We start from the raw sequence: 12,113 nt of genomic DNA, 5'->3' as shown, positions 1-12,113 counted from the left end.
CCGCCCTCAGCACTAAGGGGCATGGGAGCTTTAAGGAAGCTCAGGCAGTGGGATCAAGGGCGCGAAAGTGGGGCGCGGTGATTGATGGCATCGGGGCGCTACACGTGGCAAAAAAAAGTAAACTTGGACGGGTTTTGGTAAATGGGGGCGCCGGGAGATAAACTCGTACAGGAGGGTGACGTGGACAAGAAACGTGGCGCGAATGGGCTGAGGTGGAGTCCCAGGTGGCAAATGGTGGGCCAACATGGCATTACTTTCACGCGGGCATCCCGTTTTCAAATTTTCCCTCGCGGGAATGCAGGGTAATCAGAGATAATCGGAGGTGAGATGAGAGCAGGAGAAGGGAAGGCTGGTATCTGAGACAGTAATCAGATGAAGACTCTGTAGGAGATTGGAAGCTCAAAGGCAGCATGGATTTGAACCAGGTAGTGTGTGTGAGTGTGTGTGTGTGTGTGTGTGTGTGTGTGTGTGTGTGTGTGTGAGAGAGAGAGAGAGAGAGAGAGAGAGAGAGAGAGAGAGAGAGAGAGAGAGAGAGAGAGAGAGAGAGAGAGAGAGAGAGAGAGAGACAAAGAGACAGAGATGTTGTGTATTAGATGCCTCCCATCGATGTAATCGAAGACCGGCCATTGAGTGGATATTTCAATGGTGAAACAATGACTAAAGGAGAATCGTCAGATGACTGGCCAATCAACGAGGATAATGGCATGGGTTACTGGCCACAGAACAATGGAGCTAGTCCCATCTCAGTCGCATGTTGGCATTCGCAATGCTCTTGGGTTGCCTTAGATCCGTCTTCATACACATCAAAAACATTTTTCTCCTTCGACGAGATGACATACTCCTTAATGGCCAAATATTTGGGAGGGACAGAGACCATGTCACTAGCAATGCTTCAAGCGATCGATGTTTGGGGATTGTTTGATTTAAAGAAGTGGAATAGGATGAAAGACTCCTTGATGCTTTGTCCAGGTATAGGGCTAGAAATAGGCTACCTGCACTTGAAATCTACTGGCCTAAAGGTTGCCTTTATGGAAGATTGGGCACATATTGTTCATGCAGCCCATTGCCCTTTGACACATGACAATCATCTTGGAGTGGCTGCCACTCTCAAGGCCGTCCAGAAGGAATGGTGTACAGACAAGAGACAACATGGGTTGCCTCTTGATTACATAAAAGACTCAATCACTGCATGTGGATGCTTACTAAAAGAGAAGATTATTGATTGTGATGTAGCTGCGATGCCTATTAGTAGTAGAACCGCAAATTGCCCAACCTCTTCAATCGAGACAACAACATCTCAAGTCGAGCAACGGTTGACAAGAATCATGATAAAGCATCACACACGGCTGGTCCTAGTCAGATCTTCAAAGAGGCATAGAGAATATAAATGGCTACAAGAATACATTTGCCATCGAGGTGGAAGCATAGATCGGAGAGGTGCGGATAAGTGGCGACAACGAAAGTCAAAGAGGTGTGGGTGCCTATTTAGGCTGGTGGTTCAACACTGTCATGATGGTGATAGGGTGACTATCACAATCCATGGCGATCACACCGGGCACATACCTGGCTCACGTGCTAACCTTTACCACTTGCTGGTGCATTCAACTGTAGTTGCATGCTGTATGGATGATTTGTTTGATGTTGGGATGTGCCGCCATGTCGCCAAAATGTCGATCTCCAAGGAAAGGTTTCACATGGCAAATGCATCTGAGCTGGATCGTGTAATCTACAAATTTTTTATGATATCAAAAGAGGTGCAAATGCTATTTCATCAAATGCGCACTCGTGGTACTTAGCTTGCCATTGGAATTTCTAAGAAGCCTTTTCTCTGCTGAGTTTTGATAGCATTTGATCCAACATTTTTTTTTACTGTAGGTAACTCTGTAGGTACTGAATGGGGTGCAATGCTTGCCGAGGCTCTACGTTTGCAAGAATTGAAGAAGGTAATACTACATTCTCAACTTCTTAAGCTGGATGGGTGAGCATGCATCCTCAAGTATACTTCTCGTATGGACAGGTAATCTTTGTGCAGCCTTACAGTCCCCAAAACCCTGATGAGAACAAGCGGCCATTCATCCTCCTCATTCAAGACGAGTGGATGCTACAAGTCGCTCTTCGTTTCTCTCGTCGGAACTCATGGGTCGTGGATAGCACTTTCAAGATAAACATTTATGGTCTACCGCTCTATGGTGCAGTCTTGCGAAACCAAAATGGCATAGGGATTCCAATCTGGCTGATGTTATGCATCAATGATGTGGGTACCATCCAGGAAAAGTTGGCCCTAGAGCTCACGTTCAAGATGATCTTTTCAAGGTTAGGTGACGTTCGGCCCGCAACCATTGTCATTGATAAGAGCCAGCAAGAGCTCGAGGCCATCCTCAAGGTTGTGGATCGAGATTCTTTTTGCTGGAGAGAAGACGAGGATGGAAGGCGGCAACAAGTCGCATGCAAAGTTTTGCTATGCTGGTTTCATGTCAAGAAGGCATGGGTTGAGAACCTATTGCCCCAGGTAGCTGGTCATTTCTTTGATGTGTTCTTTGTGTCAGCTCATGTCTACAAATTGACTGTCGTACTCACATGGCGTTGTTGTGCATAGGTCCCTAAGGACAAGCGCGATGATGTGTACAATCGCATGTCGAATTTGATGCATGCAACAAGTGAGGATATATTTGATGTAAGGTGCGATGAGCTATTGCAGGTGTATCAGGCACATGAAAATATTCGACGGTATGTATCCACTGGCTGGTGTGGCAGCACATGCATGTGGCGAAGCCGTTGGCCAAGATTCGGTCGTCTATTTCAGCATGGGAATGTGGATACTACAAACTTGGTTGAGCGATTATGGCAATATGTCAAGTATACCTTGCTAAATGCACAGATAAACAGGTCTCTGTTGGTCTTGTTGAATGCATTGGTGGGCGATTCAGTGCATGGGACATATATTGGGGGAACACTTCTCGAATTCTTCAAGCAAAAGCAGGAGATTGGTAAGAGCGGTTCTCTTTCGCTTGAGAGTATGCCTTTGCTGTTGCCAAATGTTGAGCTCATGTTGTTTCAATTTGACAACCGTTCAGCTGATTCCGGGCGTTTTAGTCGTTTTGGATCAAGCAAGCAACATACAGCCAAGCTAGCAGTAGGTGAATTGATTCTTAAATGATTTGAAGAAGATCCAAGCACCCTCGAAGTGATAGAGGAAGGACACATGCGATTCAAAGTCCTTAGCACTACTTCCGCCTCAAACTGGTATCATGTGAGCATGCAATCCAACTACTGCGATTGTGCGGATTGGGGATCAGAATGTAAGCATCTATATGGCCTTCGACTGATAATTGAGAGGCACTTTCCTCATCTTCACGAAGTCCTCCCCATCGTAGATAGCGTTCAAGCTTTGAGCCATGTGGACCTACAACCCATAGTTGGAGTAGGGGAAGATAATATAGCACTAGAGCATGACAATTTCGATGTAGCTGAGACAATTGTCAACAACATAGACAATGAGATTGGTAGCTGCATCTATGACATGAGAAGCATGTTGCAGAGTCTAGAAGAGCAGTTGGTGCAATGTGATAGCTCTTTGAAGCTAGCCATACTAATGCAACTAAATCTTTCACGAAATAGTCTCGCCGCCTTGATCATCCCAAAGAAGATTGAGCTACCAACAAAGGGCTCGATCAAGCAAGTCCAAGCTCACGTTACTCTAACTCGACTCGGGCATGGGATGCCCGTAGAAGCAAGTGGAGCCAGCAAGGAACAGGTTCTCGAGGCCGACCTGCCACCATCTAAAGGTCCAACTACAGGTGTTTTGCGACACAAGCATCAGCGTGGACGGAGTCGAGTCCGCTTTCAAAGAAAGCCTCGAATACATTGTACTCATTGTTGCAGCAAAACTCTCATGCTCGATTCATTGGAGAGCATTTCATGCCATAAATGCCATGCCCTCCTTCTGTTATTGCTCAAACATGCCCCAGGTGGAGCAGAGTCGAGCTTGCTTAATCGTCATGTCACCCTCTTTGGTGAGAGCATCCAAAAAGGGATGATTGTCTGTTGCAAAGCTGGCGAGGTTCCCACAGAAGAGAGAAGCTTCACAATCTGCTTGCTTGATGGGTCAATACTCGAGGTAGTCCTTGCGTCCCAGCAACGAATGGTTCTCTCTACATGAGAGACATGTAGCTTTTTTCTCCCTTATGCAATCTGCTGGGCTGATTTGATTACTAGTTTGTGAGCGTTCGGCAGGCACTTGTGAGCCCATTGGCAACTATCTTTGGACTAATTGGGTGGGTTGTTTTGGGAGCAAGCTGTGAGCTGATTCCATCTGCAGACTTCCAATATGTTTGGTTGATGACTATTTACCTTGTTTAGGCTATTAGGCCGATCTTTTTGGATGGCATCTTGCCTGATCGTGCGTGAGCGTTACAGCTGGGTTTCGAAAAGTTATTCTGCCAATGTGTCATGAGCTCATTTCAGCTACCAACTTGATGCATTTCTCCTGTAAATTGTGTACGATCTCTATGGACTACGACTGCTCTAAGTGGATGGCATTGAAACTAACCTTTTGTGAGAGTCATGGATGGGTTGTTGCTAAATGTATGTCTTGTTTTGCCAGCCAATTTTTCTTATCCGATTGTGTACGATCTCTGAGCACTAGGGCTGCCCTAATTGGATGGCATTGAGGCTGATCTGATTTCTCAGTTGATTTCACTTGCAAACATTTAGCGTTTTTGGTATCTGAGTATTTACATTTTTTGGTATCCGAAGCATCAATGGCATTTGTGGCATCCAACAATTTACAGTTTCTGGGTTAGAGGGTTGATTTCCTTTTTGATTTTTTGATGTTTTTTGGATTCTTGCCATACATGCGAGTGAGTTTTTTTGCCGCCCATATATGAGGTGTGTGCCACACCAGAGATCAAGACATTTACGGTCACCGACTATTTACGTTACTGGGGATGGAAGGCTGATGTTTTGTTTGACCATTCTTGGGCACTGCGGCTGGTTTCCCACTAGATTTGGTGAGCATTATGGCATGTTTGAAGCCGGTTCATGCTTAAGAGGCTGGAGAAAGTGAATGCTTACTGCAGTGACTTATGTTGGGCAGCATAGACCCTTGCAAAGAGTGGCTCCTTCGTATACTTTCACCGTATTTTGACCATTCAAGGTGCAAGGTTTGAGATGTTTTTCTGTTAGGCTTTGTGTCATAACCATGTAGTGAATAATGCCTTTGCATTTATATGATGCATTTTTCACTCACCAATGCCGAGATGAACTTTGTGCTGCATCATGGGCTTGTAGCACTAACATCTTGGCGACGAACTTCACTCCTTGTTTGCACTATTCGTATGTATAATCAATATTCGTATGTATAATCTGGCCATGCATTTGTTTGATTGGTCAGGTGACAATTTAATCCATTGAACAAAATAAATACTCTGCCAATGCACACAAATACTATGTATCATCCTTTAAGTTTGCAACCACAATGTGCCTACATGGTATGCCAACAAAGGGTTGTCAGTTTGTCATTTTTAATACAAGCACCTTTGCTTTTCTGAGGATACATAAATCTACCAAAGATAAAATTTGGAAGTTAAGAGTTGCTATTCTCTATGACCAATCAGATTATCAAAACATTACAAAGAGAGAGGGAGAGTTTCAATCGCTGACATTCTGACAAGAAAGAGATTCCAACAAATGTACAAAAAACTTAGCTACGATGAGCTTAAAATGTGTTCAACCTGCTTGCTAAATCTGAAGCAAAGGAAATCCATATGTGTAAACTCAACAAACACCCCACTTGGACTACAATAAAGGCTATGACAATGTCACGCTCTCACCACTCATGGAGCTTCTCAACACCCACAACGCAATTCGAGCCAACAACCACCCTTAAAGAGATATAAAAATAGAATATATGCATGCTCCAAACACCTTAGCAATACTAACAACCACCAATAACATCTCACCACAACACCTAAGCCGGTCATTTCAGCTGATTCAACTTAACCACATTCATGAATGGTACCAACACATACCACAACCCATAATGAGCAATTGTAAATTGACAAAATAACATCACTACGACCGATCAATTGACAATGAGATTGAAACGTAAGGCTGATCATTACGTAGACTTAATTAAAACATCCAAAGGGTGTGCTACATTGCGCATAAATGCGTAGCTAGGTAATCCATCCACACAAAAAAACATTCACTTAGATCCGCTCAAAACGGAGGGTTCAAAATCCATAAAGTACACCGTTGTATAAGTATAGTGTCAATTGAGTTCATATGCTGGATATGCTCCCAAAACACCAGCCCCCGAGCGTGCTATTTCTCATGCGTCTCTAGACCTCCGCCAAACAACGTAAGCACCAATCATGCAGCTGCACCCTCAGAGTGCATACGTCCACGTCCTCGAACCAATCCTTTGTAAGCCAATGTCGCCCAGGCCTATCTTCCAATCCACCTGCAATCAGTTCCCTGCTGAACAGTGCCGTATGTTAGTCCATGCAATGACCCTCCCTAACAACCTGTCGACACTATTGCACAATGTAGCATGATCTCACCTCATGATCCTCATGACATAAAATCCGCAATCGATCGCATTTGTCTGCTGAGGCACATCCACAACTTTGAGCTCAATCTCTTCCTTGGAATCAGCCAAAGCACGTCGAATATCGTTGTCATGTACAAATTCTGCCAGGCTTCGAAGGCCACTAAGGCACAGCCATACAAAAAACCAGGTTAGCTGAATTTAATCACATCTGTTGGGCACAACAATCACATGATGAAAACCAACCTTTGCACTTTCTCTAGGCACTCGAAAGGGTTTGTCAAACCCTTGAGGGAATCAAAATGAATCAGATAGTGCTTCTTGCCAGGCAATCGGAGGAGCCTTGCTCCCCTATTCAGGTAGAGAGCAAAAAGAGCCAGTGATGCCTTCAAGCACACATTGTTAGTGTTATGAATGAGAAGTAGTTCAGAATTCACCATACAAAGCATTATGTCACCCTGAAATACCTGCAAGTGATTGGCCAAAAGCAAAAGACCAGCTCTGACATGTCAACACCGCTAAATTTTCGCTGAAGAAAATTGGACAGAATACGTCCCTCCATCGTAAACCAAAGCGAATCGAGAAAGTGTACTTTCCTTAGGATGGTCGGAGGCAAGGTGTGCTCCATCCACCTGTGCAAAGATTTCAGTTTCCAAATTAAAACACAGGCAATCCTATATGTGCGTATAGCCATTTACAATGATCAGGGCAAGAGAGAACGTACTGGCCAAACAAGTCAATAGTCCTACTACTGGCCTCGCCACACAATATGTCAGTTACTAATCGCTGATCTACATTAACTGATAACTTGAACCGGTCGGAGGTGAAAGTAATGCATGCAATAGAGCCAAGCCTAACATGCGATAACAATCAAGGCTTAGCGTGCAAGTTTTATAGAAGAAGAAGAGGCCCAAAAAACCAGCAAGCAAACAAACAGTAAGAACTGGCTCATGACTTGTACCCACCTGGCAGCTACGATGTTTCCTCGTGTCGTGACAACCCTACCTCCCCCTTCTTCCATAACTCTTAATTGGCCATTTTGTATGGCAAAATTCAGAGACACATATGTGGTTGCCACTGCACCAGGTGGGGATGAGACATCAACAACAACCCGGGTCTTCATTGATGAGCAAATTTGCAGCTTTGGTCTATGTTGTTTCACAATTCCCTACATGGTTAAAAGAAGATTTTATGCCAAATCATTCGAACAAATTTGACACCCTAAACCTGCCAAGAATAACAACCAAATAATGCATGCCACTTCTGCAATTAGGAAGATGTCCCACTACCTCCTCGTGCACAAGATCAACGTTGAGCGTCATGGATGAAAACCGGCTAAATGTATCTGTATTTGCAGCAGGCACCTCCTTTGTGTCCACAATCTCAAGAGGCAGTGAGGGCGGTGTATCTCCAAGCCCAAGGGAAGTCGAGTCAGCGGAGTCCTCTTTCGCGTTGCTTGCTCCCCCCTCCTCCTCCCTGCATTCCTCTTTGTCTTCTTGGACATCTATATCCTCCTTGATGTCTTCATCCTCCATCCACTCATAATGTCCAGCCTCTTCATCTTCTCGGTCCGACTAAAAATCATCCGCATCCTCCTCTTCTTCCTCTAGCTCCTTGCCCTTGAAGTTGTCCATGGCTGGCTGTCCTCAATGTCATCCATCATGACATTTAACCAAGGAGGTAAAACCTTGAGCCGCCTCTGCATTCAATCACCAAATAAAACCACAAGTTAGTCCCCCATTGAACCCAGCATGTTCAAATGAATGTAGCCAAAAAACCAGCACCAAATAAAACCACAAGAAGCCTGTAAGAAACAAGCAATTTTACATAAAATGATTTCAATCAAGATGTCGAGAATTAGCTTAAAATCCCTCTGAAAGCCACCGGTAAACTAGGACAACTACCAGCAAACAATGCACTGCCTTGTAAACTAGGACGAAGAAAGAAAACATGCCTCAACCACAAGTAATTAATGCATTGCCTTGTAAACTCGGACCAAGAAAGCAAACGTGCCTTAACACAAGTAGTCATAGACTTCATCGGGCCTAAATTAGCCATTCAAATGGGATCTAGTGCAATATGAATCTAAACTACTCTCAGTAAACTAGGCCTCTTTTGGGCAGAAAATCCACCTTGAACTAGGATGCCACAACAAAGTGGACCATGCAAGCAAACATGCCACAACAAATGTAGTAATAAGCCATGCTGCAATAATATGTAAACTTGGTAGAGTCACCATGAGTTTTTCAATAAACTAGGACAACTTCTAGCAAACAATGCACCTTAAGATAAGCTGGGACTAGGCAAGCAAACATGCCATATGCCTCAACTCATTAATGGTAAATGGTTTGCAAGGATAATCTCCAAGGTCATTATGCCTAAATCATCCATTTAACGGAAGAAATCTCAATGTGGACCTAAACCCGTCTCAATAAACTAGGACCGCATTCGGGCAAACAATCCACCTTCAAGTGAACTATGACTAACAAAGCAAACATGCAACACCAAATGTAATAATAAAGCATGATGCAATAATATGTAAACTCGAAGGAGTGGCCATGGTACTCACATTCTTTTCATAGCCTTCGTCGATTTGCTGCTGGATGCGATCCATGCGCTCTTTTGAGGACCCGAGGTAGGTTGCCATGCGCTCTTTGACAATCTTCTCAACAAAATCTACCTTTGAGACTCTTCTAAACTCAGGCCTGAGCTTATCCCACTTCTCAGTTGCTCGAAGACGATGAAGGCGCTCCGTGTTTTTCAGATTTAATGCAAACTTCCTATCTCTATCCTCGAAGCGCATCTTCGCTTGCTTGTGCCATTGTGCACTGTCTCTTGCATTTGGCGATTTTGCTCTTGAGCCCAATTCAGCATTGGAACGCCTACCTCCCTTGCGAAGGGGAATGACCACATCAAGCCCATGCTCTGTCTTTAGCTAGATGCCTCTCCATCCGCAATCGAACCGACTCAAAGTGGAACTGCTGAGGGCAATGATTGCTCGCCCGACATTGCCGTGCAAGCCTTCCATCAGGCAAGAAGACCTCAACATATGGCAAGGGTTCAACCATGGCTGAGGATGCACCAATGCCTCTATCTCCTTCTCCCTTCAAAGAATCCATATTGTTTTGCGCTCCGTTGCCCACCGTCTCGACACACGGCTGATCCCTCTTGCCTTCACCAACTTTTTCTTTATCAAGGTTCTTTTTGTTTGCCTTAGCTCTTCCAGCCTTCTTCTCATCCACTTCGTTTTCATTCTGATCAAGCTCTTCAAACATGCCTTCCAACTTCTTTCTTAGGCGCAGATTCGCTGATTTTGGTGTCTCCACTTGGGCCATATTGCCTGAGCATGGAGAAGGCTGATTCTTCGTTTGCTTTAACTCCTTCTCCCTTAGCCGAGGGCTACAACGAGGAACTTTTACATGCGAAGCCTCCCCCGTGCCCCTCCCGAGATCTGACCCATGCTTCTTTCCAACTAGCTTCTTTGCCTGCACCTCTTGATGTGGCCTTCTTGGCGCCATAGTTTTTCCTGTGGTGATCACCATACAATGAAAGTTTTATTGTAAGAAACACCAGCAGCCATTCATCATAGCATGGCAACATGCTTGCAAGCACCATAACGGACAAGCAGGACGACTCATGTTGGCAAAAATATGCATGAAGCAGAAGGCATCGGGACACAACTCTCTCTCTGTCTCTCTCTCTCTCTCTCTCTCTCTCTCTCTCTCTTCCACACACACACACAAACCTGCTGCCCGGTTCTCTACAAAATTGTTGTTGTCCGTGGGCTCATAGAGAGAGTGTGTGTGTGTGTGATGCAACATGACAAGCAACAGATGATAAAAACATATTTTCTTGGAGGTGGTTTTGGGGCGGTGTCACACACACACACACACAACACACACACACACACACATACCTGGTGATCCCGCCTACCGTCCCAATCTGTACTTGCACCACAATCTCCACTTGGCTCTAATCTTCGTCTGTGTAGATTGGTCTAGAGGCCCCAGATGGTTCGTCTAATGCAATGCAGGCCCTCCCCCAGGCCCTCTCGCATCAGCTAGTAGCAAAACTCCCTCTGCTTGAATGCCCTAAACGCAGTCACTCACCCCCCATCCTCGGGCTTCCATCCGCATGCATGCGACGTACAAGGTATCATGAAGTGCAGGCCGCCCACCTCAGCCCACCCCCACCACCATTTGTCACCTGGGACTCCACCTCAGCCCATTCGCGCCACGTTTCCTGTCCACATCACCCTCCCGTCCGAGTTTACCTCCCGACGCCCCCGTTTACCAAAACCCGTCCAAGTTTACTTTTTTCTGCCACGTGTAGCACCCCGAAGCCATCAATCACCGCGCCCCACTTCCGCACCCTTGATCCCACCGCCTGAGCTTCCTTAAAGCTCCCGTGCCCTTTAGTGCTGAGGGTGTGCCGCCTCATAGCATTGGGAATTGAAGGGGGATCCTTTTAGTGCAGACAGTAAAAGTAAAAGTAACAGTAGAGGATTCTTGCTTTCGCGCACGGAAACCATGGAGGGTGCAGTGCAGGCAATTATTTCATGCGCAGTAGAGGCAGGAAGGAATGCGATGCAACGCACCCTCAAATAAGGCAGCGCAGGTCTTTCTCTCTCGTGCATGCTTACCCTCCGCCAACGTCCCTGCAAATTCTCTATACAGCTGACGGTGATGCAACAACATACCGTCTCTCTCTCTCTCTCTCTCTCTCTCTCTCTCTCTCTCCCCCCAAATCTGCTCACACGCTGCCATCTCTCTTCTTTGCTGACCTTGTGCGCAGCCCATCTCTGCTCCCAGCCCACGCTGGTCTGCTGACCTTGCGGAGCCCACTGTCTCTCTCTGATCCACGCGCTGGTCTTCCAGCAGCCGGCCAAGAATGACGTGCCATGCTGGGGACTTTGTAATTAAATTAAGGTTTAATCTGCAGTAAGCGAAAGTCAAGGGAAAAAAAAAACAGTTCGCGTAAAGCAGTTGCTTCCAGGGCACGCAAGGGGCAGCCAAAAGGGTACACAAGGCAAGGAGAAGCCAGAGACACAGGTAGCAATCTACCCCAGGAAGGAGCGTATGTAGCATCCATTGTAGCACGCAGAAGATGGAAAGAAGCAGTGGAAAGCGAAGACTCAAGGCGGACTCTCAAGCACTTAAAGAGGAGGTTACAGCCCTCAAGCGCGAACTTGCCGATAGAGCAAGCGGTGGACCTAAAGAAGGAGAAATCCAGCCCTCAATGATAGAGGAACTCAAAGTTATCAAGAAGCAGACACGGATGATCAAGCAAGAAGAGAAGCAAAATCTGACAACAACATCCTCGTGGGTGGATGTGATCACGAAGACACAGACGAAGGTGGATCAGGCCGAGAAATGAATAGAAGTCACCAAGAAAGGGAAAAAGAAAGAAACAACATCTATCGCCACTCCTACAATCATCAATATGAGATTAGAAGTAGAGCAGAGGAGGAAGACTAGAGCTTTGCATGTACGAGTAACTGGTTTAAAAGACCGGGATGATGTGGAAGAGAAAGTCAATGAACTTCTCTTCATAATGGGTGGTG

The 12,113-nt window shown here is 45.6% G+C and overlaps 2 protein-coding genes and 1 pseudogene across 2 annotated transcripts; 1 reads left to right on the top strand and 2 right to left on the bottom strand.

Moving 5' to 3' along the window:
• The first annotated feature begins 295 nt into the window (after window positions 1-295).
• On the top strand, window positions 296-4,359 carry LOC147422810 (uncharacterized). The gene is made up of 12 exons (XM_086503096.1): window positions 296-302; window positions 388-425; window positions 594-1,248; window positions 1,753-1,788; window positions 1,876-1,943; window positions 2,033-2,107; window positions 2,480-2,509; window positions 2,597-2,987; window positions 3,075-3,086; window positions 3,375-3,552; window positions 3,619-4,144; window positions 4,234-4,359. Exons 1-12 carry the CDS (start codon window positions 296-298, stop codon window positions 4,357-4,359), a joined length of 2,142 nt encoding a protein of 713 aa, XP_086359222.1.
• Window positions 4,360-7,749: 3,390 nt separating this feature from the next.
• LOC147422809 (uncharacterized) lies at window positions 7,750-8,255 on the bottom strand (annotated as a pseudogene).
• A 596-nt stretch (window positions 8,256-8,851) lies between these two features.
• Window positions 8,852-10,068, bottom strand: LOC147422808 (uncharacterized). The gene is given in 2 exon segments (XM_086502922.1): window positions 8,852-9,488; window positions 9,490-10,068. Coding segments are annotated over 2 exon segments (1,035 nt in total). The 3' UTR covers window positions 8,852-9,032.
• Window positions 10,069-12,113: the final 2,045 nt, after the last annotated feature.

The sequence above is a fragment of the Adiantum capillus-veneris genome, chromosome 27, assembly GCF_014529385.1.
Source record: "Adiantum capillus-veneris isolate H3 chromosome 27, ASM1452938v2, whole genome shotgun sequence".
Taxonomy (NCBI): domain Eukaryota; kingdom Viridiplantae; phylum Streptophyta; class Polypodiopsida; order Polypodiales; family Pteridaceae; genus Adiantum; species Adiantum capillus-veneris.
Note: the sequence above shows the minus strand (reverse complement) of the source record. Positions and strands in the feature narration are given on the sequence as shown.

Bases quoted from the DNA above. Each gene is read 5' to 3' on its own strand.
- LOC147422810 (XM_086503096.1), top strand. The intron at 426-593 runs GTAGTGTGTGTG...GTTGTGTATTAG, and splicing joins GCAGCATGGATTTGAACCAG to ATGCCTCCCATCGATGTAAT. The intron at 3,553-3,618 runs GTTGGTGCAATG...TTCACGAAATAG, and splicing joins TTGCAGAGTCTAGAAGAGCA to TCTCGCCGCCTTGATCATCC.